This window comes from Musa acuminata, chromosome BXJ2-3 (assembly GCF_036884655.1).
Source record: "Musa acuminata AAA Group cultivar baxijiao chromosome BXJ2-3, Cavendish_Baxijiao_AAA, whole genome shotgun sequence".
Taxonomy (NCBI): Eukaryota; Viridiplantae; Streptophyta; class Magnoliopsida; order Zingiberales; family Musaceae; genus Musa; species Musa acuminata.
Window position 1 is genome coordinate 38,097,297 of NC_088340.1, and position 22,425 is coordinate 38,119,721.

Below are 22,425 nucleotides of genomic sequence, written 5' to 3' on the forward strand. Positions count from 1 at the left end.
TCAATTAGAATATTAAAATTATTTTATTATTATTTATTATTATATTTTTGTTAATAAAATCGATATCGTTAGGATAAATAAATCTAGATATTTTACTTTTATAATTATAGAGATGTAAATATAATTTTTTAAAATATAAATATTAAAATATTAAAAAATAATTAATTATAAAGAATTAATCCTGAAATAAATAAACTATATATATATATATATATATATATATATATATATATATATATATATATATATATATATATATATATATATATATATATATATATATAAACTCTGCGAACTTTCATAAACGACGTATAATAGATCGCTCGGACACAAAAAAACCAAAAAAGAAACTAACATGAACACCCAGAAGGTCATCAATTTTAATTGCATGCAGACCCCGACTCTCAAGAGGGATACCATATATGTTACAGCGAACAAAGACTAGTCTGATGTCAGCTAGCTTTCAAGGCAAATAAAATAATTCATAGTCATTGGTTCAACAAACCTAAGACTAGTTTATCATGGGCTAATGCTACTGGTCTCGGATACCGACCCATTTGGCTTGTGCAAGACGCTGGTCGGCGACTGCGTCGAGGCTGCAGACCGCAGCGCTTCAGCCAGCGGGCCACCCATGGAAGCCTCCTCCCCATGGTGGCCCCATCCCGACCAGTTGTTGCTAGGTCGGACCACCCGACCGTCCTCCCCGCCGTTGCTGCTGCCCTCCTCGGGTCTCTGCTTCTCACCGTTATTGCCTGTGGAAAGTTTCAGGGAGAAATCCGAGGATGGGTTGCCGGGGAGTGACATAGAGAGATGGGTAGTCGAAGCTGGATGGCTGGTGTAGTTAAGCCCGTCGTCCGACTCTTGCTGTGATCTCGGCCATTCATCAAAGAACCTCTGTAGCACATAGCCTTCGGGTTTGCTGTCTTGCAGCTCCTTAAGGAAGAAGTTTGAACAGTTGCTCTGGAAGCTCCTTCCAACTGTTACTGTTCTTGTGTCTGGGTGTCTATAATAACGGACAATATGCAGTAAGGGTTAGGGAACAGTGGGAGTCAAAGTAGAGCAGCATCAGACGTAGGAGTTCAAAATAGAAAGGAGAATCACACTGCAACCACCTACAAATTTTCATTGTCCTGAAATCATTTAGTTACCTAAATGCTATTAGGTAACTGAGTTCTTAAAACAATATATGCATGCATGTCCATGCCAATTTTGTCCGTCTTTGATCCCCATTCTTAGCATAGGAAATAATTCAACATGATAAAATTCAATATGCTAGATTCCCATAACATATGGATGCGGATTTATATACTCGAAAACAAAAAAGTCACAAACTACGATGATCTTTAGAAAGAAATAATCTATCGATTTGTTATCGACTTTCAACTGAAAGATGCAGATGGTACCTCTGACTAAGAGGAAGGATGTCACGAGATCCAGATAGATCGAAATGGTTGTGTTGGGCACATTCTGGAGGAGGAGAAGAAACGCCAGTTTTCAAGCCATTGAGGGAAGTCGGTGTGGGGATTTCCACATGCTTTCTTGAACGGTTTCGGCCTCGATGCACATGACGCTCGCAGTACTTTTGACCTACCACCACTTCTCTTGAGCATCTCCACTTCTTTCCATCTGTTCTCCTGCATCTCCCAGGCTCAGGGTCCACAGAACATCTCCCCCAGGACACTCCCTGCATCACTGGAAAAAAAAATACATATAGATCAAACACATCTGCGGTTGGGGCGCTTTTTTGTTGTTGTTGTTGTTGTGGGATACAAAGAGTAGAATAATGACATCTTTTAATACTTTCAGGAACATGATGGTAAATTCACCATCAGAATTTGTGTGACCAGTCTAAGCTAATCTAGCTTCTTTGTTTGGGAACTGGTCATATAGTGGATTGAAACTTCATTAAAAAGTGATGGTGATGAATAAAAATCCACAGGATAGCCAATTGCAACAAGCTATTGAAGTTTAAGTGATCATGAGAGAGAGAAAGTAAAGCTAAAAAATGTAGAAAAAGTTCTCAACAAATCAGTTAAACAATAGCTGACTTAGTTCTTCATGTGTTGTTTTCAACTGTGACAAGATGTGCTTACTTTAGAGACCAGAAAATATGACAGGCAACAATCCAGAGTCTGACTAGAATAAGAAAAACCAACATTACTTCATTTCTCTGTATTGCTCCTTCTATTATGTAGCACTTGAAAGTCAAAACCTAAAATTTCAGTATGGAGGAACAAAAGTTAGAAGTCAAAAAGGGGGAAAACTTAAAAAGCTACCTTCAAAACAACACTCTTAATGTATTTTTTAAGAAGGAAAAAAAAATGGGAGTTGAACATGAACGCCATAACAAGTCAAGAACATGGTAGAAGCTGGAAAGCAGCAGAGAGAGGTTTCTCAATAGGCGAAGCAAACAACAAAACCAGATCTTTGCAAGGATCAAGTGAACAACAATGCTAGATCGAGCAAATACTCTACTCAGGTAACAGTGCAACTCAGAAGCTCACCATATGACAAGGACAAGCAAAATAAGTAATGCATAAATAGAACACAGAGAAAGGGCCAGTAGTAGTTACAAGATGGTTGGAGATGCTGGTAGAGCTCAGGATGGTGGTAGTATGGGGATGCACTGAGAAGGCTCCTTTTGATGGGCAGAATAAGTTCCAAAGGAACAGAAACTCCAGCTATCATATACTTGTAGATCAAAGCTTGCAACTCCAGCTCCTGCCACTGTGCCAGAGTGAAATAACCTATCCCTACATACCCAAAATGTAAACAAAAAACACCCAAAAAATAGAGAAATGGATGAGAGAAACCAGCTCCTATGTACATGAAAAACCACTTACTTGGGAATGAAGAGAGTGAAGGGGTGGCGATGGTGGTGGTGGTGGTCTTATGGAAGCCGCTGCAGGGCTCGGGTGCAAAGAGACTGAGAGCAGAGGCAGGTGGTTGCTGCTGATCCAGGAGGTGGAGTTTTGGGAGCCCTGCACAAGGCTGCCGGTCCGTCTGCTGCCGCTCACTCCATCGATGGGAATCCATGAAGTCACACAAAGGAGTCAGGAAGAAGGAAATGGCTCTGCCTCCACTCGATCTCCTTCGGTGGTTGCACTTTATAGTGGCTGCTGGTCTTGGGTTGTTCGGTGGGATGAGGAGGTTAGGAGAGGTTTATTGGAGGTAGGTTTACTGCAAGAACTGAGAGGAGGATCTGTCTCTTCGGGAGAGGTCTGTAACAGATCTGCTTCCTTTTTCTTGGAAAGCGAAGTTACCTTAACGGCCTCCTCCTCCTCCTCCTCCTCACACTGTAAAACACAACTACTGGCTGACAAGAGCTGTCTCACATGGAGTTAACGACAAGGACAGGCAGCAGACAAAGATCCACAAACACACATTGATGAGGTGAGAAGATATAGTTTGGCAAGTGATGACTGATACAATAATATATAATAATAATAATAATGAGGAGGAGGAGGAGAGAGCGAGGAGCATGAGACAGAGAAAGAGAGAAGACACCTGTTGTCTTTATCAAAAAGGTGACAAGCCTCGGGAAGAGCAAGCCAGGAGGTGGCTGAAGGAAGCCACTGCTTGCTGAACCTTGCCACTACCAGAGTGCAACAGCTGGTGAGACAGTAGTACTTGCAGTGGGTCTCAAAAGGACTGGTCCCTGTCTCTATTATGAGTCTTGGAACCCCCCCTTTCGCTCGAGCAGAAACCATTTCTGAAGGCGTCGAATTCAATCAGCCGATGCAGGTTCCATGGCTCCATGATTGGTATTTCTTTATTGAACCGGAACCCTTTGACCTGCAGTAGCTACATCAGTATCTGCACTCATTGCACACATGACTCTCATGTTTATGTGGTCCAAGTCGTCAATCCAAGGGGATAAGAGCTGGATCTGATCAGCCCAGATACAGTTTGCCTATGGCTGCCATGAATGACCTGCAGCAGCAGGTGGATGGTTAAGCAAGAATGAATGTCCCTCAACACAAACACTTTAATGGGGGGAGGGGGTAACTGAGACCTCCATGCTTGTTACAAGCAGAAGAAGCGAAGGAGTACCTGAGCTGGAGACATTGGTGGCAGACTCAGCCGGCTCACGGACAATTATTCATCACGTTGCAGAGAGGCCTCTTTTAACTTTAATCTACTGTGCTCTTCTTCTTCTTCTTCTTCTGCGTCCATCCATCAGCATGTTTCAGATTGCATTCTTGAACAGGTGCATGCGCACGACGGTCTCCATCTACCGGTCCAGTCTCGAAGATTATTTCTCACCAATGTAGGTGAGAAAAAGCATGGCCAATTATTTCACCTGACACAAAACCCAGTCAATCATTCACGGTGGCGATCGATGTGAAACCAAGAAGATGCCGTAAAAGAAAGCATGGTGATAAATAGTTTCGATGCAGTACGAGCAGTAAATGAGGTTCATAATGGGCGAACATGGCGAGATAAAGAGATGTTGCCAGGGGCGTCTCGTCTGCCATCGCCGTTGCATCATCTCTTCCTCCATGGCAGAGACGGGGTAGCCAAAACAGTAGCCACTGTGGTTGCAGCTGATCCGTGATTTGACACCTCAGTTGCTCCCCTCGGCCCCTCTCTGCTTTCTCATCTCCCTGTCATGCCTTGCTTTGGACTTTGCTTCAATCTGCCACTTTGTAGAGCGACAGAATCCAGTGGGAGGGAACTGGTTCCAGCTCGCATTCAGAGGCCCCCACTCTCCGTCAACAACCACCATCATGATGCATGTGTGAATTAAAAAAAAAAAAGGGGCATAATGTTCACCAAGAGGTCAAACGATTAAAATACTGAGCATATATTTCAACAACTACAACAATAAAAAAAATAATAATAATAAACAATAGTAAATAGATGAACACAAGAGGGTATGACAAAACTCATGTGCTTGTATCATTACAAATATTAACCTCCTATATGAATAGTAAAAAGAAAAAAACATAAATAATTCAAGATGATCTATTTAATTATAATGTTATTAGTAATGCAGAGTATTCTCCATCACTGAGGTTGGTGACAAAGCTCAGAGACAAAAAAGATGAGAAGTATTCGAGCACTGCTTCCTTCAGCACCATTATGATGTTTCCGTACTTTGTTTGCTTAACAACCTTTGTGAAGGAAAAGGACGATTCGTGGAAAGGAATACAATGTAACAACTGTGTGTTGTTCTATTGTCCAAGAATCTTACTATTAATCCTTGCACCTTGGACCAAGGTTTGATCTTTTTTTTTTTTTTGCTTAGAATCATGGCGGCATAGATGTTATTGACCTAAGGGAGTCAACAAAATTAATCTTTCACCACTCAGCTGAGTTTACCAATAGCCAAAAAGAACCCAGGACTTCAACTACAACTAATGACAAGAGAAATGATGGCTTTGGAATCATTCTTATTTAAATCAATTACATGAATTCCACCTTCTCCAAGGATTTGATCCTACAGAACCATGTGTGTTTCATTAACTTTATGTCCCGTTTACAGAGTTCAAGTGACACTCCAATCACACAATTCAAAATAAGCCTGACAGTAGTATCTCAGGATTTTTATTATTTCAAACTTATGTAACCATTTCAGACAAAATGCATTAATTGAGAAGTAAGAATTACCTCATTTATGCGGTAGTGGCAGACCTAACTTCCAAGTACTTGTACACATCCAGTAGCTTGGGAGTGTTGTCCATGTACATCCGAGAATTTATAGATGGATCACACTGGAAACAGCGTAACTATAACATCCCAGTCAACAGGTAACTGAAAATAATATCACAAAATAAGTCACAGCAAGCATAAAAGCATGATCTTGATCAACAAGTCTTATCACGACTAATCAGCTTAACCAGCCATCTTCAGGAAATCATTGACTCCAACCCTTGCCAAAATGTCAAAAACTATTGTGTGTTTTCATGCTTCTGTTCTTTTAATATTTCATGCCACTTTTAGAACCTTCAATAGAACTCTCTTGATCCATAATTTATCTCTCAATTTTTACAAGTCCACTCCTGATTTTACTTGCACTAACATTTTCTCTGTGTTGTGGTGTTCACATGCAATCTGAACAAATTCTTGTTCGTCTCATAGAGATGGACATGGTTTCTACTTTTTAAAGTACAAGGTTACTATAGGCTAATACCTTATTTCAGTGGATTATGTAACAGAACCATGACATAGATTTATCTCTTGAGAAGTGAAGTTTGAAGAATCATGGTTCCAAGTTATCTAAAAATCCTAGAATAAATGTAGCAATGAAGTTGCTCAAGAAATGACAGGAAACAGAAAAGGCAGGTTAGCATATAGTCCATGACTAACTCACAAAGGGATATAACAGTTTCAGATAAGCCATCGAGTCTGATACACATTGTGTTAGCAGTGCCACAAGTCAAAAATAAAAAACATTATGGCCAAGATGAAATACAACAAGTACTTTATAAGTTCACTGAGCTTTCTTGTTAGATAGAGTCATTTAGGAAAACAGGGAGAGAATCCACAGATCTGGTACCTCATGCTCAATGCTCCTGGAATATGAAGTGGAGTTCTAATGATACCGATATCTGATTCTTGACACATGCTCAAGAATATACTACATGAACACTGAACTACTTGAGCAGTAAACCGACAGAATTTACAAGTGCAGCAGTCCACTAAGTCAAGAGTTCTATCACTAGATAATGTGGTTTCTTGTTGATCTAGTTGCCATAGTTATATTTTCCAATCGATTTAGAAACGTTATCAAACTAGTTAACAAGTTAATTACCCAAGAGGAGCTTGTAGCAGTGAAAGAGTGCCAAAGACATTTAAAAGAATACATCGGATCAAACAGCTAAACCAACTGACATAAGAAAATTTTGGAAGTCCTATCAAAAGAGGATAACATGGGCATTGCATAACGAGCAAAATAGTGGACTCCCACATCAATGCCCAACATATCCGTAGCTGTGGATTGGTGACTGCTCAAGGAAGGAGGAAGCAAATGTAAATGGCAATAGAACAAAGGGATATGAACCTATACCTGGGAAGCACTTTCAGATAGAAAAAAGATGGTTCCTTCTGATGGGTGAGATCTGCTGTGGTTGATGACATAACAGATATAAGATATCCTCTGCAGAATTTAGTTGCAAAAAACCATCAAACAATCACTGAGTTTAGACGTAGTCAAACTTGAAAGCAATTGATGAGATATGAAAATAAATCATAAACCTTTTTTTTAAGTAGAAAATAAAGCATAAACTTAACCTTCCATTTTAAAGAGTGATCAATATTCAGCAGGTGGATCGTCTTTCAGGTTTTATCAGCCTAAGTTTGCAATACCATGGCTTCATGGAGAATCTGCTCAACAAGATTTACAAATATATAAAAAAAACAAAAATCTAATGATAAACTAAAGAGATTTGATGGTTTAAGAAGTGTAAAAATAGAGCACCTGACTAGCAGATCCTTACAACAAGCATAATCTGGATACAGGATAACCACAAGAAAAAGTAAAAAAGGAAACAAATAGCAGTTATATGCATACAATATAATAGGTGCATCTGATCTGAAGCCAGAATTTTCAGTACTCAGATACATCTTAGGTCATTAATGCAAAGAAAAAAAAAATCTAGACCTTGCAGAATGGTACTGTTATCAAGACACCAGCTATAAGTACTATTTCGATATCCTGAAGTTTTAGCCAAATAGGAAAAAGAACCACTAAATTCTAGTTAAGGAACAAGTGGAAGTGGCTAATTAAGAAAAGAACTTGCAGATGATGAACTACTACTACAGCTGGATTGAACTTGTGCTTGATCTTTTAATGGTCAAGAAGTACTAAATATTCCAAACCAGTAACTTAACCCCACATATAGAAGAAATGTCAACAAGAACTCATCTAATAAAGATTAAAAGTACCTGGATGTATGTGAATAATCCCTGGTAGAACATGATTCTCCAGCCAGGCTTGATGACAATTCAAGAGATTGTTCGTTCTCGTTTAAAAGCATCACAGAAATTTTGCATAGTTCTCTGATGACATTTACAAAGCATAGCTCCAACAAAGCTATTTGAAACTTGAAAAGTAATTGAAAAGAGCAAGCTATTTGAATTGATGTACAGCTTAATAGCCTAGCTCCAACAACAATATAAACAGAGAGAGAAAGCATGTTGCGGCCAATTGCAACAGCAACTTGGAACACTCTGGAACTGGGGCTCTATTTGCCCATCAAGACCGCTACCATTACATTCAGGAGTAAACCATAATTTATTCTATACAAGTCGAAAAAGCAGAAATTACTAATACTAGTTTATACAGAGCTACATAAAAGTTATTCTTGCAAAAACAAGCCACATAAAAGGAATACAGACAATATGAACATACCGAGAAAGCAGAGTATGCAATATAAGAAACAATTACAGATGGAGATAACCCATCTTGTATGCAATTATACTCTACAACTCTGATTAGAAGGCAAAGTGAATCAATAGAGCAGCAACTATCCCACAGATAGATCCAGGTAATCTCATAATACATCGACAAACATCTCTCAAGGACTAAAAGAAGCATCAAAATGTAAGTCTACCAATTGTCCTACCTATTCTAAATTAGTGACAAGTTCAAGGACTATCACACACATGGCAAAAAATTATCAGCAACACATTAGAAGCAGTCAGCTTAATTATAAGTTACACAAGTCGAAAGAGATAAATATTAAGAAGATGCTGAGGAAAGAAGACATTTGGTAGGACAAGAACGTCAAACCCAATTCCAACAAGATGTAGAACTTCATAAACCCTAATCTTTTTAACTATCTATTCCTCCATTTTTCATCTCTTTGTAGCTACCACTTTTAGAGTTTCACCTTTGCCTTGTTGCGTTCCACCCTCTCCTCCACATCTCCTTCTGGACATAGAGTGAGATAGCCAGCAAAGATTCAAGTTATCATTATAAATCAACGACCAAGATCAAGAAGATGCAACAGAATTTCTCCCAATTTATGGCATGTAAAGGCACAAATTTATCAGCGGAAGCGCAGCATCTCGACAAGAGAGGAGGTTTAAGGTACCCAAGAATCCCAGCGACCATGCTGACCGCTGTACGGCCAGTGCAGCCATGGGAGCGTGAGAAGATTCTCAAGCGCATAGAGACGAACCGGCGAAGGAGCGAAGAAGAAGGAGACGGGCAATCCATTACCTTCGAGCAACGAATCATTCCCACCGAAATCGGAGGCATCGGCCTTCACCCAGTCCGCCGTCTCTCTCACTCTCTCTCTCTCTCTCTCTGTCGCGCGCTATTTACGTGTGCGTTCAAGACCGTGCGACGTTCAACAAGGCGGTCGAGCTTTACACATGGGATCTGCTCGTCTGGGGTTCGATCCGGGTTAACCGAAACCGACGGCGATCGCTGCAACGGCAATGATGTCTACCCAAAACCCCATCGCACTTTCAAGGCAACAGGATCAGCTTGTCACACGTCTTCTAGGTGTTTGACAAAATGTTCTCGTCCGAGTGCGACGATCGCCACCCCCTGTTGCTTGCTTGTACGCGATCGAGGCGCTTCGGCAGTAGCCCCGCGCCCGGCCACAGCGCATGAACAGCGAGACGGTGAGGATGGCCACCGTCAAGTTTGCCAGCCATGGGATGATGAGGATGTGTTGCTTTCTCTAAGATTTGGATAGAGAGTTGGACGATCAGAGTAGTGGTGTTCGTGTGGATTTGGCCATGGCAAACAGATCACTTGTGCCGACCTCTTCTTACGTTTTCGCAGGGAAACATCTTTTCTTTCACAGGGACCGCAATGAGTGTCCGAGAACAGCTCGGACCAGTGGCCAATGGGATCGGGACCTGTTCTACTCATTTCTTGTGTCTGTTAGACTAGTAAGCCAAAATATCCTATTACCAAAAAATAATATAAATACTAATATAACTAATAGATAATTTTTTAATAAATATTATATATGACTTAATATGATAAATATTCAACAACCAATCAAACTTTGACACGTGGATCTCGACTAATTTAAATTCTTAATAGATATATTAAATATTTTGTGAAGTGAGGGTTGCAATATAGTAAAATGGGATCTCCTCCTCGTTAGTTATTTTGCATTCATTATTTTGACTCATTCAAAATATTTTAATTAAAATTTTTAGAGTACATGATCGTAAGTTATTTTCATATAGATACATTTCGTCTTTATTCTCCGGTGCTGATCATGTAGCAAGAATGCTTCTTCCTCCCCCTATGTTATCTCTTTTTCTTCGTCTAATTTATTTGAACATAATTTATATTTGTACAAATATATATATATATATATATAAATATATATATATATATATATATATATATATATATATATATATATATATATATATATATATATATATGCATGATAAGAATAAGAAAGGTAATACTAGTTTGATTGACCTCTAGGAAATGGTGCTATTTCTTTATTTTTTGGGGTGGGGGGGGCTAATGATGACAAGGAAATGGGATTCCTTTCACGACATTATTTCATGCATATGTTTCTGTAATTTGTCGTGGAGTTAAATTTTACTAGGAACAAAAACATCCCTCGTTCCATCCACAAGAACTTTCGGATTGAATGATAACATCATGTCTCCCTTGTGATTTGGAGGAGATCTTTGTGAGCCACTCGAGACAAACGAGTTGGGTCCAATATCAAATTGTTTGTGGATATTTGCAAGCAGATCATTTACATTTGGGTCGAATTCAAGTCATCAGTTAACCACCTCATTTATGAAAGTAGAACAGGTGAGAGGATATGAATACGAGGAGGAGAGACGGAATGGGAAGATTGACATACATAGTCACAGGAATGGCTCTATATGTACTGAGAAGCTACATGACAGTATCCAATAAATTTAATAGCTAGAGTTTTTTTTGACTTTACAATCTGTCATCTATCCCCCTTTTTTTTCCTTATTTTTCTTATCGACAGATTTATATGATAAACTGATTTTGTTATAGTATTTTACTATGTTATAATATTTTTAACATATTAGTAGATCAAAATTTATAAAAATATTATACAATATTTATAATACTTTTATAATAATTTTAATAATATCATAAAAACACTTATATTGTAATTAGAAAACCTAAAAAATAATTTTACGAGAATTTATCCTAATTTTAGATAAAGTGGGCATAAAATATATAATAAAATAAAATAAAATAAAAACTATTTTTGTGTGTGTTGAAATAAGCAAAATTAGCAGAAGATAAATATTTTATTTATTTATCGTCATCCACGCAGTTGTGCTTGGCATTGGCAATCAGAGCGGGGGGTTGGACACGAGTGGTCAAAAGCGAGTCCAGTTTTTTTACTGTACCCACACGTCATCTTTTCACCCACCACCCCACGCCCTCCTCGGGTTGCGCTCCCCGGTTCGCCCTCTGCGGCACGTGGACTCTTCCCATTGGCTCAGACATTACGTAATGTTCCTGTCCTCGTCGACTCGCCCCCCCAATCTCTTCCCCCGCCCTTCCGTACCGCACCCCACACCTTCTTTCTTTCGTGAACGACACGATCCGACTCTCCCGCTCTCTCTCCTCTCTCCTCTTCCCCTTCCTCGTTTGCTCCCTCCCTACCTCCCTCCCCCTGCATCGTTTGCCCATTGCTTCCGCGGTTGCTCGAAGATCATACCGGCTCCCCGGCGGATCGATGGACCTGCAGGACCTCCATAATCTCATCGCCGGTAAGCCCGGCTTCTCCGCCGTCTCCGCCGTATCCGACCCCGCGCATTTTCTGGGCCAACACCACAGCAGCTTCATCGCCGCGCCCGGTCCCGACCAGCAGTACGGGATGCTCGTGGCGGGCAGTCGCGGCGGCGAAGTTGATCTTCCGCCGCCACCCCCGCCTCCCCCGCTGCCGCCACCGGGAATGGAAAGCTTTGGGTTCTACGAGACGGCTTTCGGTGGTGGCGGGGGTCAAGGGCGGTGGCCGAGACAGGAAACGCTGACTCTGTTGGAGGTGAGATCCCGGCTGGACTCCAGGTTCAGGGAAGCTGCCCACAAGGGTCCGCTGTGGGATGAGGTCTCCAGGTACATCACCAACTCTTTCCTCTCTGGGTTGTATGAGTATCTATATAAGATATGGCAATTGCCCAAAGTGGTAGCTCTTCTTCCTCCATTGTTGAGTTCCCGAACTTGGTGTGCGCATACAGCGCAGCGTCATGTTTGATGTAATGCTTGCTTCATCCCTATAGCTGCTGACGCTGCGTAATGGAGCTCGATCGTGTCATAGGATCGAACACAAAGCAGCACTCACGTGGCTATTATTAATTGCTTCCTTAACCTAATTGTTGTCTTGACTAGTACAATGTTAATCCAGCTTCCACCGAGTGCAGGATCATGGCAGAGGAGCATGGATACCATAGGAGCGGGAAGAAATGCAGGGAGAAGCTGGAGAACTTGTACAAGTACTACAAGAAGACCAAGGAAGGGAAGGCAGGGAGGCAGGATGGGAAGCACTATAGGTTCTTCAGGCAATTGGAGGCTCTCTATGGAGGGAGCAGTAGCGCCACCACCGAGATCATTCAACCATGCTCTAAACCTACCTATGCTTCCGCTCTACCGTCAAACCGAGAAGCATTGCAGGTTTCCAGGTTCTCTGGGAACGTTAGCTTGTCGAGTTCTAGTGAATTCGATGGGACCTCATCGACCGGAGAAGAGGGAGAACAGGAGGACGGAAGTATGAGGAGAGCAAAGACGGGAAGAAAGAGTTGGAAGTCGAAGGTGGAGGAGTTGGTCGACGAGCAGATCAAGAGGTTCATAGAGGTGCAAGAGACGTGGATGAACCAGATGCTGAGGACACTGGAGCACATGGAACAGGCGAGGATCTCCCGGGAGGAAGACTGGAGAAGGCAGGAAGCGGAGAGGGTCGACCGAGAGTACGGCCTCTGGGCCAGCGAGCGAGCGTGGATGGAGGCGCGCGACGCCGCCATTATACAGGCGTTGGAGAAGATAAGCCGCCGCGAGCTGAGACCGCAACCGCAAGAGGATCGGAGCGCGAACGGGGAACATGGCGATGAAGCCGACGGCAACTGGGCGGCTCAGAGATGGCCCGAGTCTGAGACCGCCAGTCTTGTCAGGATCAGGAGAAGCGTGGAGGCGGAGTTCGGAGAGGGTGGGAGCGGTAAGGTCGGCCTGTGGGGGGAGGTCTCGGCCGCCATGGCTTGCTTGGGGACCAACCGGAGTGCGAAGGGGTGCAAGGAGAAGTGGGACGACGTCAACAAGCGCTCGAGGAAAGCCAAGGAGAGCCAGAAGAAGCGGAGGAGAAGTGGCTTGACGAACAAGCACGGCGAAGGTTCGTGCAGCGAGCCAAGTGGCTGCCACGAGGAGGGAGAGCAAGGATCGGACGTGGCGGGGGGTTTTGCGCTTGCTGATGGTCCTCCGGATTTCGATGGTGGAGTCAATGGAGTCAACGAGATATCTTTCTTGTTCTCGGTGGGCGAAGATGAGAGCCTGTGGGCGAACAACGGTGGTGTGAGGAATACAGGTGGATGAATTTGATGTATTTGCGCCCAAAGAACAACGCCTTTCTGCGAAATCAGTAAAGGTATCAGCAACCCAAAAAACGTTCACTCATAAATATAAATTTTTAGTATACTATTATTGGCTTCAGGTATCAATTCAAAGTCGAATTAAATCTTGTCCTCACCAGATACTATTTTAGCGAAGAAAACTTTAACCATGAAATTCAATTTCTTATTCTAAAATTCCAGAATTTACAATACGATGACGTTATCCATGTGTTATTGTTTCATAAAAAATAATTGAAAACCAATTTTTAGTTAAAATGAAAAATAATTATAAGATTCTAACATTATTTTTGTTGCTAATAAAGAATTTTGCTGCGTTCAAAAGATAAACCCAAAATTATATTTGCATGTGTGTATATAAATAGGGCGACCGAGGACACAACTCAAAGCGCAAGACGGGCTGCAATGGGCAGCGCTGCAAGCGGATGCGCCGTGCGCGTGGTGTCTGCGACTGGAGAGCCTCAGTCGCGGTACGCGGCACTTTGAACGCTGCCATCACGTCTAAATTCGAAATGATTACTCGGCGAGAAGTAGTTCGACGAATAATGGAAGAAAGAAGGGGTTGGACGCTTAATTCCGGTCGTCCCCCTCCTCCGGACGCGACGAGACGAGGGGAGGACAAGGAGGCACGCCCATCGCTCCCGCCGGACCACATGAAACCTGCGCATGGGCATCGAAACAGCTCCCATATACACGACTCGTGCTTGCTCATATCCAGCAGCAGGGACGTGCACCACGTCCCCAAGCTCCCATATATGGTAAACTCACTGCGCCGGCAGCTGACCCAGGTGCGTTTGGCCCCTCCTTGTACGGCGTGCTGTAGGAAGTGGACACAGCACAGCGTGACGTTGAACTCTTGATTGACCAAGGCGTCCTCCAGGAAGAGCACATGGCCAGGAAACGCTTGGTTGGGGACGGAGACGATGCTGCCACTGCCTGTGATTGAAGTTGCAGTGTGCACATCACCACACAATTGTTTGGTTGCCGAAAGCAAAGCCTGCAATTACAGGAGTAGGTTGCTGCTTCACACCAGCATGTCAAAGGACTCGCTCTAATAATAACTGTGCTTAATCATTTCCTTGAAACAAAAAGTCTACATAAACAGACCCTTCCTCGAACTTTAAGAATTTGCTAAAGGACATCAGCCACCTTTTTCTTTTCTCACTCTACCCTTAGTAGATAAGCCTTTTTGGACCAACGATCCCTTCCTGGTTAGTTTTGGCAAAGTGACTTCCAGAAACACACGTAGGCAGAAGATGGTGATTTGCATGAGATGTCTCATTAATATTTTCATCATGAGAAATAAGATTAGATATTTTATTATCAAAAGTATAAGGATCTTAATATAATTTTTAAAAATATAATAATCAAAATATTTAAAAAATAATAATATATAATTAGTCTTAAAATAAATAATATTATAGTTCTTGACTTATAAGAGAGTCATTTGTTAACTAGGACAAATGCAGATAATTATCTGGCCAGTTAGCAGGAAGAACAGGCCCAGCTGCAACAATTGCTTCTAGACAGGACCGTTTAGTAAGAATTTTTATTTTCCGGGTCAGCATCAGTAGGACAGCCAACAAGACTGGGTCTTGACAGACATCACATCAAGGATTCTCAACTTAAACATAATAACCTATATATCCTTCTTCAATGAAACATCACAAACAAGTAGATGTTGCAGATTAAAAAGTGATTAATAATTAAGAAAAACTCAGTTGAAAACATTGGGTCAGGTACTAACCGATGCAAAATGATCTTCAGCAGAAGAAGTGAAAATGATATAAATGTACTGAGAAGATCATAATTCTAAGATTTAAAGCAAGAACAACCCAACAACGACAGCTAAGTAGTCAATGAGGGAACAGTGGTGAAATAAAGATGGATCGAGATGTACAACTAAACATGACATTCTTTGAATTCGAGGGCTCCCTCGATTGTTGAGAGTACCAGGGAAATAGCAAAATCATGAACAACATACAATGTGAAACACTAGTACACAAACCAAACAGCCCAAAAGCAAATAAACTTGCAATTGCAGAATTAGGGATTCAGAAGGATCAAAACAAAGATATTCCCGAATTCGACGGCCTCAAGTATAATTCGGAGAAACTCGGTTTTGGATCCCGAAGAAAACATATGGATCCCCAATCTGAGAAGCCATCGCCAACTGACCACACGATTTACATTTCGAATTGTTGGTGGTTAAAAAGGGAGAGAGACCAATTCAAAGATATCCACGATTTGTGTTTCCAGATCAATAGGGACAATATCAGCAAGAGTGTGACATCTAAATCACAGACAGGTCGACCATTCTTGTAACGATTCAAAGAGAAAAGACCCGGACGAACAGCAATTAGTGGCAAAGCAACAACAATCATTGCACAGATATAGGAGACGTTCTGTAGAAGTAGGTATCGACACATGCGAGAGATCCATCAAAGCCCTTTTCCTCCTCACTGAGATCCGAATCCACACGAACCACTAGAGAGAAGTAGGAGAGGATAGAGACAATGAGAAGGAAGAAGGGGTGGCTTACCGTGGCACTTCCTGCAGCACGCCAACGTCTTTGCTCGATCGGAGAACGACGACGGCGAGTGGAGCGAGAGGGACGATGAGAAGGCTGGACAACGAAGATTCCAGAAGCGGGCTTTGACGGCCCACCAACTTCATCAAGACGAGTGGATCGCACCCGCAACTCACGTGCTGTTAAGCCGATCTGTCTCAGCCGAGCTCACCAACCGTATTGACGAGTCCCACCCACTTGTCCTAGCACGACTCACGAGGCAAGTAAAACGTTCAAGTCAACAAATTTGCGATTGACTAGCTATTATCCAAGTTATATATATATATATATATATATATATATATATATATATATATATATATATATATATATATATATATATATATATATATATGCCGTGTGGGACCCTTGCAAGTAATGTCAGCTACCAGCGTCAGATCCATTATCTAAAACGCTCGAGGGGTGAATTAATTGAATTCGATTCACAGAGATTATAAAGGACAGGGTGGGGCCCAATTGAATTCGAGGTTGACTTGATCCTGGTGGGCGATGAGTCAGGGTCCCACTTCCCGAGACCTGGATCTGAACACGGACCCACGTATTTTTATTACGCATAACGACAATAAAAGTGTCATTAATTAATAAAACTCATTACAATTTATATTTCAATAAAAACAAATCGTATTAAAAATTAATCTTCTTTTTTGTTTTCTAAAAAGACTGTATTATTTAATATATGCTACAGAAAAAAAAAATTGCAAAGAAAATGCAAGAAAATTTAACCTTGCTCATTGCACGAAGGTCCCACGCAGGAGAGGATTCTACTGGCCTTTTCATCCCAAAAAAGATATGTATTTTACCGGCATGATGAATCATGGATCATGTCACTGAAATGACACATCATGCACGCTTCCACCTTCCTTAAGGGAGAAAGAAAGTAAGATGTGACACTGTGTATATCTATCTCCTTTATTGACCAGACCGACGAGAGTCATCTGTGAGGACAAAAACCTTTGTTGCCAGCTGAAGCACATCACTTCCCCCACAGATTCGACTTGTCCTTTGTCAGATTCCACCACGTCTTCTTCCCATCTGTGTTTCTTGTGGCATGGTAACCAGAGTTCAAAGGGCTTTCCGTCTCCCTCTTCGTCCTGCCAGTAGATCAGAAGAACATCGACTGAAATATGTTCTGACGAAAAGAAACCTCGAGAGGTCCTGCTGGAGAATCTCTTTCTGAAACTCTTACAGCTCAAAAGACAATAAGAAAGAACAATGAACAGTGCTCGCCAGCTAAACAGTCCTCACAAACAAGAGAACTGTAGCATGCCAACAACAAGCACAAGGCCATCACTCTCTTGCCAAGTGAAGTCAATCAGTCCTAAGTGCAGAGAAGATAGCAACCATAAAGAAATGTTTTCTAGCCTTATTCTGAGTTATGAATCATCCTGTTTGATATGGGAGAAGAGAACATAATGTGCTCACCAACCAAATCTGTGATCAAGCAACTCTTAGCAGAGAAGCAATAATAGAGAAGTAAGAGGCCGAACATGTATCAGAATCATTGGCTCTTGAAGGCTTGGATCAATAGAGAGAACCCAGAGATGTTCGGCGCCAGTTCCTCGTCCGACCACAGCCTGATCTCCGACGTGCTCCTCCGCCAGAACATGAAGCGAGCGCAGTGGGAGGCTTCGCAGAACCACCAGTCGTGCACGTCCCACAGCACGTCGACGGCCAATCCGTCCACGAATATTGTCTGGTTCCCTCGGAAGTTCCATGTCGGTGTCTTCACGCTGACCAGCTTCTTCTTGTCGACGGAGATGAAGATCTCCGAGCCCTCGGTGTCCAGCTCGTCTCCCTTGCACCTGATCGTTATCTCGTGCTGCTTCCCCCCGTCGCCGAGCTGAGCCCTGGTGGCGTAGAGAGTGGTGCCGCGCACCTGCTCTCTCCTGCTCGACATGAAGAACTTTGCGATCGGTGGCGGGTTCTCCAGCTTTTTGACGAACTCCCCGCACATATCACCGAGCAGCAGACCGAACTCCGCGTCGGCGATCATCACGACGAAGAAACCCCTGGTGGGCTCAGGCGCCGACTCATAGGTGGCGGCGGAGACGTCCCAGTAAAGGCTGACGGCCGAGTTGCCGACTACGAACGACCGGCTGCCTTTCTTCTTCCGCAGGAGCTGGGAATTCACGACATTGGGCTTGATCAGAGTACCGGAGAAGGACGAGGAGGAGGAGCTGTCTTCGACCATGACAGAGAGGGATGCGCCGGCTGGGTACTTGGACCAGGTGACGCCGGTGAGCAGCTCCCTCCGGGTGGAGAGGGTGGTTCTGTAGAAGCAAGTGATGGTGTTCTGAACCGGGCTTTGTTCGGCCACCGACGAGTGCCCGTTCACCGAGCATGTGGCTTCTGCAACTCTGACAGCTTGGTTCGCCAAGCAACCGGCAAGATCTCTCATGGTGAGAGGAAGAACCAAGAGATCGGAGACAAAGTTATGGCCCTGTGCAGCCTGATACTTCTAAGATTGGCATAGAGAATAAAAAGCAGAAGATGTATGCTTTAAGAAAGCAAAGTCCACAGAAGGAATACCATCATTAGGAAACATGACAGGCTGAGGGAAAGAACAAGTTACCTTCTCTTAGCTTTTGCCTTTTCTTTTTTCCATCACATATATCTTTCTCTTTCTTTACATCAGCCACCTGAGCTGCCAATATAGTAATTCCAATGGTGTTGTGTTGCAGGAATTAAGGTGGTGTTATCTCATGCTCATTAAAGGCTGAGTTATAGGAGGAAATAGCACAAACTTGGCTGATAAAATCTTGAAGAATGATCTTAATTGATCTCCTCCTTAAATTAATTATTAAGGAACATGGTCAGCCAACCACAATATAAATATATGGTTGGCTGAACTTAGTCACACATTGTAATCAGGTAAAAATTTAAATTAACTAATTGTGATGTGATCATTTTGAGTTAGTGACTAAAGCTCAATAAGTTAATTGAGTCATAGTTATACATACATTCACCACTATGCTTGATTCAGATTAGTATACAAAAAAGATATTGTATTGATCATTTCGTACTCTTTAATTGAAACTCCTATTTGCATTTCTTCTCACAACTCTCTAGTACTAATTATGTTTAGTTTATCCTTAACAAGCAAGATATCTTGATGTGATTGGTCTAAGCTATCACATCTCATATTTATAAAAAAAAATATTATTTTATTATTCATAATTTATCATAACTTTAATTCATATTTTGGTGATACTAATTTTTTTTTATAAAAATATATATTTTTAATAGGTCCACAAGTGAAAAAAAAAATCCATTCAAGTCTCATATCTATAAATCTATAAAGTAGTAGGTTAATCTAAAAATAAATATAAGGTAAAAATATATTAGAACAATCACACATGTTATATGTTAGTAGGAAATTTTAGAAAATCTTTTTAAAAAATTTAATATTCATGAAACATATATAAATGTTAATAATTTAGTATAAACTAATAAAATATTAATTTATTATGAAACTTATAATAAAAAATAATAATAATTCTTATATTGTAACAATGGATAGAGATAGAACAGTATCCCTCACCTGTCTAAGTAGAAAAATATTCTCTTGAAAAGAATTATCTTATTTACCTTTAATAGTGAAAAGTAGTTTAACCATGAGCATTCATTCATTCATATATGCATCTAAGAAGTAGTAGGATAAAAAGATTATGAATAATCATACTTGATATATAACTTACTAAACCATGTCCATGAGTAGCTTTGCAAACTTGTAGCTCTTTCACATATAACACTTTTAATATGGATGATTAAGCATAGATATATGAACGACACAATAACAATCGTATTAATATCATTAATTTAATAAAAAATCTCTAATCATCTTCAAATAGCAGATAAAACTTTTAAATTCATCACATCATAAAGACATGAAGTATCAATCTCTCGATAATTCTTAATCAACCAAACTCTTATTTGGAATAAGTCCAATTGACTTGAATCAAATCCAATTTAAAAAAAAGCCTAATAGAACCAACATTAAATCTTTATTATACTAGTTGTTAGGAAATCTAGGGCGATATCACATACGCAACAGAAGATTAGAAAACAAAACCCTAGAATTTCCGCAGAAAAGAAGATTTTATCGTAATGTAAAGATTGGTGCGCTAAAACTCGTAAAAATAAAAAAACTACGCTTAAGAGAATTACCAAGGAGATCGTATGTCCTTGAATTCCTGTAGATTTGTGGGATTAGAAAAAGTAGTTCAAATGCTCTCCTCTCTAGTGGTAATCTACACGACAGGGGCTACGAAGACGTTTCTTAAATCACTGCCCAAAACTTTTCTTCACGCGCACTACGCAATCAAGAAAGGGGTCACCCCTTTTTGCTGTCCACACGCCCCAAATAGGAGCTACAATAGGAGGAGGAGGAGAGAGAGAGAGAGAGAGAGGAGATAATAAAAAATAATCTAGCTTATGATCCTTTAGTTTCCTCTTATTTATAAAGGCCCACTATCAACTTACCATGATGGATCATACCATATTGGGTATTGGATCTACATCCAACTACCCAAGTATTTTAGAGTAGTGGATCTCTACATAATAATTTTTTATTGTCTCTTATTGAATCTTATCCATAATATCCAATAATTTAGGGGCTTATTAGATATCCAGTAAAATAGGGGCTCTAACGGATATCTCATATCTGAACCTCTACCCATCGTAATACCTACCATATGTGTGTGATCCTCTGTTGGGAAATCTTGGGGGGCGACATCACATGCGCAATAGAAGAATATGAAATAAAATCGTCAATTTCCCAAAGATATGTTCGTCGTTGTGCGAAGATTGGTGTGTAAAAATCCACAAAATTTAAAACTATGTATATAGTAGATTGTGTTACATAGGGAGATCGTATATCCCGGAATCCTTGTAGATCTCTAGGAGAGGGTGAAGGAGGTCAAGCGCCCTCTTCTCTAGCGGTGATCCACACAACAGGACTACGACGATGCTCCTTAAAACTTCAGGCCCGCTTTGAGGTGAAGAGGGGGGAGGAGAATAGGAGAAGCAAGGCTCTAGCCTATGAACCATTAAATCCCTCCTATTTATAGAGGTCCCCTACCAACATAACCCTAATTGATCCTCTCCTATTGTGTATTGGATCTTCATCTAACTACCCAAGCCTCTTAGATTAGTGGATCTCTATCCAATAATCTCTCATGTGCTTTTATTGGATCTCGTCCATGGGATCCAATAATTTATGGGTTTATTGGATATCCAATAAAATAGGGGCTCCGACGGATATCTCATATCCGAATCTTTACTCACTGTAACGCCTACCATATATGTGTGACCCTCTAGGCTCAATATCGAGCTGATTATGAGTCATACCTATCAGAACTCATTCTGGCTCAATGAATTATTATCTCCTACGGACTGTGAGTTATACCTGTCTACCATATGTGTGTGATCCAAAGACATCACTCGACTCATCGACTACAGATGTACTAGGCCACTACGCCGCAGTTCCCAAATGATACAGGGGAATCCAATCCATTGGACATGTTTGTCCTTAGTTACCGTATACCTATAGTCCCTAATCCATCTAATATCCCAGAGACTGTATACTGGACATGGTACTGTCAAACTTATACGGTTTCTACTCGAGTCTTGCTTTAATCAGATTCTCCCGGAGAACTTTTTCTCTCTCAATCCGAATGACTCTGACCATATATTTGTCTGAGCAAGAACACATGAGTATTCCTCTCATGACACCAAGAGTGGATGATCCTCTATCGACACTCAATAGTCCTCGTAAAGTTGATTGTCACTCCCGATGACCGATTGTACTAGATTTGGGATATCCAAACCTATAAATCTAGTATCAAAGAGTGGAGCACTTATACAAGACATCCTTGGAATCTCAATTCTAAGGACCAGATACACCACTGAGACTATAGAATCGTTGTCTGACAATAAGACATCATCAACCATCCAACATTTCATAAGCGGATCAATCAGTGAACTTATTCTCCAATGAGCACTTGTATTGTATCCCTAGTGTCCCCACACGAGTAACTATGAGACCAACTGCATCCATCATATGGATGGGTATACAACACACCAGTCTGTCCGGTTATCTCGATGTCCCTCTTGAGTAACCTATGACCGGGATTATTTAGGATCTGTGTTTAAAGGTAAATCGGTCTCATTATCGTAATCTCATCACGATCCGATTTCTATTGCATAGATCCAAAGACATCATAATATATAAATGCATATATGCAATAGTGAATATAAAGTAATAAATGTCAAAATATAATAATTAAAAAGAT

General features: G+C 41.2%; 3 protein-coding genes across 9 annotated transcripts; 1 reads left to right on the plus strand and 2 right to left on the minus strand.

Annotated features, from left to right (window-relative positions):
• Positions 1-356: 356 nt before the first annotated feature.
• LOC135608088 (growth-regulating factor 3-like) lies at positions 357-9,814 on the minus strand. Of its 7 annotated transcripts, none has more exons than XM_065100541.1 (9): positions 9,170-9,814; positions 7,237-8,878; positions 7,013-7,102; positions 4,404-5,757; positions 4,054-4,303; positions 2,844-3,933; positions 2,574-2,753; positions 1,404-1,692; positions 357-1,003 (listed from the first exon to the last, which is right to left on the minus strand). In XM_065100541.1, the coding sequence occupies exons 6-9, from the start codon at positions 3,034-3,036 to the stop codon at positions 520-522; spliced, it is 1,146 nt and encodes a 381-aa protein (XP_064956613.1). In that variant the 5' UTR covers positions 3,037-3,933; positions 4,054-4,303; positions 4,404-5,757; positions 7,013-7,102; positions 7,237-8,878; positions 9,170-9,814; the 3' UTR covers positions 357-519. The 7 variants fall into 7 exon arrangements, with proteins under 7 accessions (XP_064956613.1, XP_064956612.1, XP_064956615.1 ...); XM_065100540.1 differs by having other exon boundaries at positions 7,237-7,329; positions 7,424-9,814; XM_065100543.1 differs by having other exon boundaries at positions 2,844-3,296; positions 3,508-3,933; positions 7,237-9,814.
• A 1,685-nt stretch (positions 9,815-11,499) lies between these two features.
• LOC135606567 (trihelix transcription factor PTL-like) lies at positions 11,500-13,588 on the plus strand. Its single transcript, XM_065097603.1, has 2 exons — positions 11,500-12,043; positions 12,349-13,588. Exons 1-2 carry the CDS (start codon positions 11,664-11,666, stop codon positions 13,505-13,507), a joined length of 1,539 nt encoding a protein of 512 aa, XP_064953675.1. The 5' UTR covers positions 11,500-11,663; the 3' UTR covers positions 13,508-13,588.
• A 3,887-nt stretch (positions 13,589-17,475) lies between these two features.
• Positions 17,476-18,838, minus strand: LOC135608090 (uncharacterized). The gene is made up of 2 exons (XM_065100548.1): positions 18,705-18,838; positions 17,476-18,572 (listed from the first exon to the last, which is right to left on the minus strand). The coding sequence occupies exon 2, from the start codon at positions 18,528-18,530 to the stop codon at positions 17,631-17,633; it is 900 nt and encodes a 299-aa protein (XP_064956620.1). The 5' UTR covers positions 18,531-18,572; positions 18,705-18,838; the 3' UTR covers positions 17,476-17,630.
• Between the last annotated feature and the right edge of the window lie 3,587 nt (positions 18,839-22,425).